The sequence below is a fragment of the Diaphorina citri genome, unplaced genomic scaffold, assembly GCF_000475195.1.
Source record: "Diaphorina citri unplaced genomic scaffold, Diaci psyllid genome assembly version 1.1 scaffold878, whole genome shotgun sequence".
NCBI lineage: Eukaryota > Metazoa > Arthropoda > Insecta > Hemiptera > Psyllidae > Diaphorina > Diaphorina citri.
The window spans coordinates 68,074-72,826 of NW_007378310.1; the positions used below are offsets into that span (position 1 = coordinate 68,074).

A 4,753-nucleotide genomic window follows, 5' to 3' on the forward strand; every position below is an offset into this window, starting at 1 on the left:
TTCCGACTTACAGTTGAGAAGTTGCGGGTTCGATACTCCCCTGTGTCAACAAATTTCCCTTTTATTACATTTTTTTTTACCCTAAATCGGGGAACGATATTTGTGACGAGCATTTAAATATGCTTAACACAATTAGAAAATTCCTTTTTTTTTATAGATTTTGGCGGCTCACCTGTATTGCCGGACGAGGGTTCGACAATAGTATATCCGGGTTTGAGTACCCCAGCCGTCTCGATTTTGGCGGCTCACCTGTATTGCCGGACGAGGGTTCGACAATAGTATATCCGGGTTTGAGTACCCCAGCCGTCTCCGCGTCTTCAATCATACGCCATGCGGCTCTGTCCTTTAGACTGCCGGTTGGATTCATGAACTCGCATTTGGCATCTGTTGTGGGGAGAAGAATGGAACCTTGTTTAGACTGTGGGAGTAAAGGGACTTTTCCTGGCACTGTTGGAGTAAAGGGACTATTCCTGGCACTGTTGGAGTAAAGGGACTTTTCCTGGCACTGTGGGAGTAAAGGGACTTTTCCTGGCACTGTTGGAGTAAAGGGACTTTAGAACCTTGTTTAGACTGTGGGAGTAAAGGGACTTTTCCTGGCACTGTGGGAGTAAAGGGACTTTTCCTGGCACTGTTGGAGTAAAGGGACTTTTCCTGGGACTGTTGGAAGGGACTTTTCCTGGCACTGTTGGAGTAAAGGGACTTTTCCTGGCACTGTTGGAGTAAAGGGACTTTTCCTGGCACTGTTGGAGTAAAGGGACTTTTCCTGGCACTGTTGAAGTAAAGGGACTTTTCCTGGCACTGTTGGAGTAAAGGGACTTTTCCTGGCACTGTTGGAGTAAAGGGACTTTTCCTGGCACTGTGGGAGTAAAGGGACTTTTCCTGGCACTGTTGGAGTAAAGGGACTTTTCCTGGGACTGTGAGAATTGGGAGTAAAGGGTAAGGGCGAAGAAAAAGAAGGAGAAGTAAAGGGACTTTTCAGTCTCAGTCTTGCAGTTTATAAACAGGGTATAATCTATTCTACTTAATGCACAAACAGCCTTTCCATATACACAAAAAGACCACTCCCAGGCTTGGTTCAAGGGCAAACAGCCCATAGGATAAGCTTTTACGAATCTACCTACTTAATGCCAGTCCAGTTTGCTTGGAGGTCAGAGCGTTTGCCTAGTAAGCACTAGAATAGTATAGAACATACCTTGTTTATCCTGCTGGGATAGGACTGAAAAGTTCCTTTTCCCCCGCAGTCTAACCAGCAAGGTCTTATATATTTGATACATTATGGGGGGTAAAGGTCTTATATATTTGATACTAGGTCGCTTTCGCCCGGGACGAACTTTACCCTAAACCTAAGAAACGGATAATGTTCGTTCTTGGAACGGCTGGCTTTCTCCTATCCCGTTCTCCTCCTCTCTTCCATTACGGAATGATAAGATTTCCGTTGTTATACATATACAGTAATTCCGGAACCACTTTTGCAGAACTAAAGCATTCTTTTACATGCATTAGTTCCGGGAACGGAAAAATCTTCATCAAAAAATAAGGTGATTAAGGTGCCACAAGTCAGGGTTGAAGAACTCCATTATTGAGTTACTTGTAGTTCCCCTGATTTAATTGAATTGTTGGAATGCTTCCTGAAGTGTCGAGCTTCCTGATACAGAGTTTCATATTAGAGTTCCGGAACCCAGTGACTCGATTGGGCTTCTGATGCCCTAGTTTTTTTCTCAGTGCTCTTTAGGCCACAGGTTCTATTTTCGCCCAGGGGCAGATTTTATCCTGATGGGATAATGTTCGTTTTCGGAACGGCGGGTTCTCCTATACTGTCTTCTTTCTCTCTTTCAGTTACAGTTCCCTCTATGGAATCGAACATCATAAAAAAAAAAACCCTACTGACCCTCCATTCAAAATGTTGGTCGGTTTAGCCAAAAGCATATATCTCCATTTGAAATGAAACACATTCATGTCACGATTTCTATTGTTCATGTTACTCATGACAGTCATGACCTATGCATTCATGTTCATGTTGATCTATTTGTTCATGATGCATGTCTATGTCCGCTTTGTTAGCAATTTCCCTTGAACTTTAGATATTTCCACCCATTTCCCGATTTTGAAAATTTGGACCGATTGCAATACTTTCTCATTACCTTGTATAGGTTCCCTATACGTAAGGGTAATAGAAAGTAAAAAACCCTACTGACCCTCCATTCAAAATGTTGATCGGTTTAGCCAAAAGCATATCTCCATTTCAAATGAAACACATTAATGTCATTATTTCTATTGTTCATGTTACTCATGACCTATGCATTCATGTTCATGTTGATCTATTTGTTCATGATGCATGTCTATGTCCGCTTTGTTAGCAAAAATAATAAAAAAAAAACTAGGGTGAACCAATGGCACTCTATCACTAATTTTCTTCTGAGAGTGTGATAGAAAACATGATATCACGTTAAAACAAGCATCTCTCTTCGTTCGCTCAATATGGATTTTGGCACCAACCTCAGTGGTGCAGTTGTTAACGCGTTGGACTTTGGATCTGGAGGTTGGTGGTTCGAGTCCAAGTCATAAAATTTATCTAGGTGTAATAATCGGGAAACGATATTTGTGACAAGCATTTAAATATGCTGAACACAATTAGAAAATTTCTTTTTACTTTCTATTACCTTTACGTATAGGGAACCTATACAAGGTAATGAGAAAGTATTGCAATCGGTCCAAATTTTCAAAATCGGGAAATGGGTGGAAATATCCGTTTTGGGGTCCCCTGATTCCAAAAAAGTGGTTTTTAGCCCATGGTCTGTACGTTACGTACGTACGTACGTACGTACGTTACGTACAGACCATGGGCTAAAAACCACTTTTTTGGAATCAGGGGACCCCAAAACGGATATTTCCACCCATTTCCCGATTTTGAAAATTTGGACCGATTGCAATACTTTCTCATTACCTTGTATAGGTTCCCTATACGTAAGGGTAATAGAAAGTAAAAAACCCTACTGACCCTCCATTCAAAATGTTGATCGGTTTAGCCAAAAGCATATCTCCATTTCAAATGAAACACATTAATGTCATTATTTCTATTGTTCATGTTACTCATGACCTATGCATTCATGTTCATGTTGATCTATTTGTTCATGATGCATGTCTATGTCCGCTTTGTTAGCAATTTCCCTTGAACTTTGACTTTGTTTATGCGAGCAATATTGCACATTGATTGAACAATTAGGTATATCCAATATGTATTAATTGTACCATCCTATCATCATTCTAATACATTATGTATATTCGGGTGCCAAAAATTCGGAACAATTTGCATATTCATCCCTTTACTCTCACAGATTTTTCTGAATGTCTTAAAAATATTTTTAAACGTGAGGTTTGGCAGAGGGGACTGTAACAACGGAGGTATTATTGTCCCGAAATTGAATAGAGGAGGTCAGGATATTAGAAAGCCAGGTATTCCGAGAACGAATCTTATCTGTTTTTAGGGTAAAGCTCGATCCGGGCAGGAATGGAACCCGCGAACTAGCGCTACCTCTTACAAGGCAGGCAAGCTACTCTCCAAGCTAGCTAGGCTGGCTTGAACGTTTTTGATACTAACTAAAGGCTTGTTGTCTTTAATCTTCAATATTTCCCATAAGGATTAAGGAAAGTATAAGGAAAGGGAAGGAAAGCAAAAAGTATTTACCAAATAAGGAAAGGAAAAAGTCAATCTGTCCCAAAAATTTTGCACGTGACTGTAGAATAAATCGAAATAGGTACCTACATAAATATGCAAATGAAGTCTGCACAGTGTACAATGTACATAAATATCCAAGTGTATGTCACTGTCACAGTCCAAGTAGCACTGGATTTATAATCGAGAGGTCTGTGGTTCGAATCCCAGAAACGACATTAATTGAACAAGCGCTAAATATCCAAGTGTATGTCACTGTGTCACTGTCACAGTCCAAGTAGCACTGGATTTATAATCGAGAGGTCTGTGGTTCGAATCCCAGAAACGACATTAATTGAACAAGCGCATATAGAGTCTATTAAGGTGTGTCCAGTGTCCACACATAGTCGAACGGCCGTCGATCGATGTCGACTGAACCATCCACACTGCCTCGATAACATGAATTCACCTCGTCGATCGATATCGATTCATGGTCGGTCGAATATGTTTGGACACACCTTTAGGTATGTACATGTAAGTAGTTAAATAATAATAATTTTTTAGAATATTTAGGTAGGTAAGTACCTACAAAAGCATTTAGTCTCGAAAACAAATGGACAGTGATTAATAAATCGCGTGTGAAATATGAACAATTTATGCTAGATTGGACACCTACAAAAAGATAAATAGGTAACTTCATGATAAATCACCCCTGACAAGACCCAAACAATAGGTATACCTATTTATAGTAGGTACCTAGACCTACTTATTTACTTTCGTTATGTATGTACTCAGCCATACTTGGGTAGAAATGATTGAACATTTCAAGTGTTAAAGATTAATTATTGATATCCTCAAGTAGGAAGTAGCTACATTTTGGTATGGCTATTACGTATGTATGAAGGAATGAAGGTTAGGTTAGATAGGTAGGTATATAGGCACAGTGGAAAAATAATAATAGGACATGAAAAAAAATCTGGTGTGAACATCACACGACTTTCCTTATCCTATTGAATGGTGCTTATTTGGGTGTTCTGTTGTAACATTTACAATATCTCTAACCGTTTAGTCAGTATAGCTGAAAACCGCCAAAAAGCGGTC

General features: G+C 39.8%; 1 protein-coding gene across 3 annotated transcripts in view; it reads right to left on the reverse strand.

The window, feature by feature from the left end:
- LOC103512733 (cystathionine beta-synthase) overlaps window positions 1-404 on the reverse strand; it is a 14,151-nt gene extending 13,747 nt beyond the window's left edge. For 2 of the 3 annotated variants that reach the window (XM_017445521.2, XM_017445520.2), the window contains exon 1: window positions 250-404. In XM_017445521.2, coding sequence (XP_017301010.1) covers window positions 250-367 — 118 coding nt within the window. In that variant the 5' untranslated portion in view covers window positions 368-404. The other variant, XM_026826134.1, reaches the window with a different exon arrangement.
- Between the last annotated feature and the right edge of the window lie 4,349 nt (window positions 405-4,753).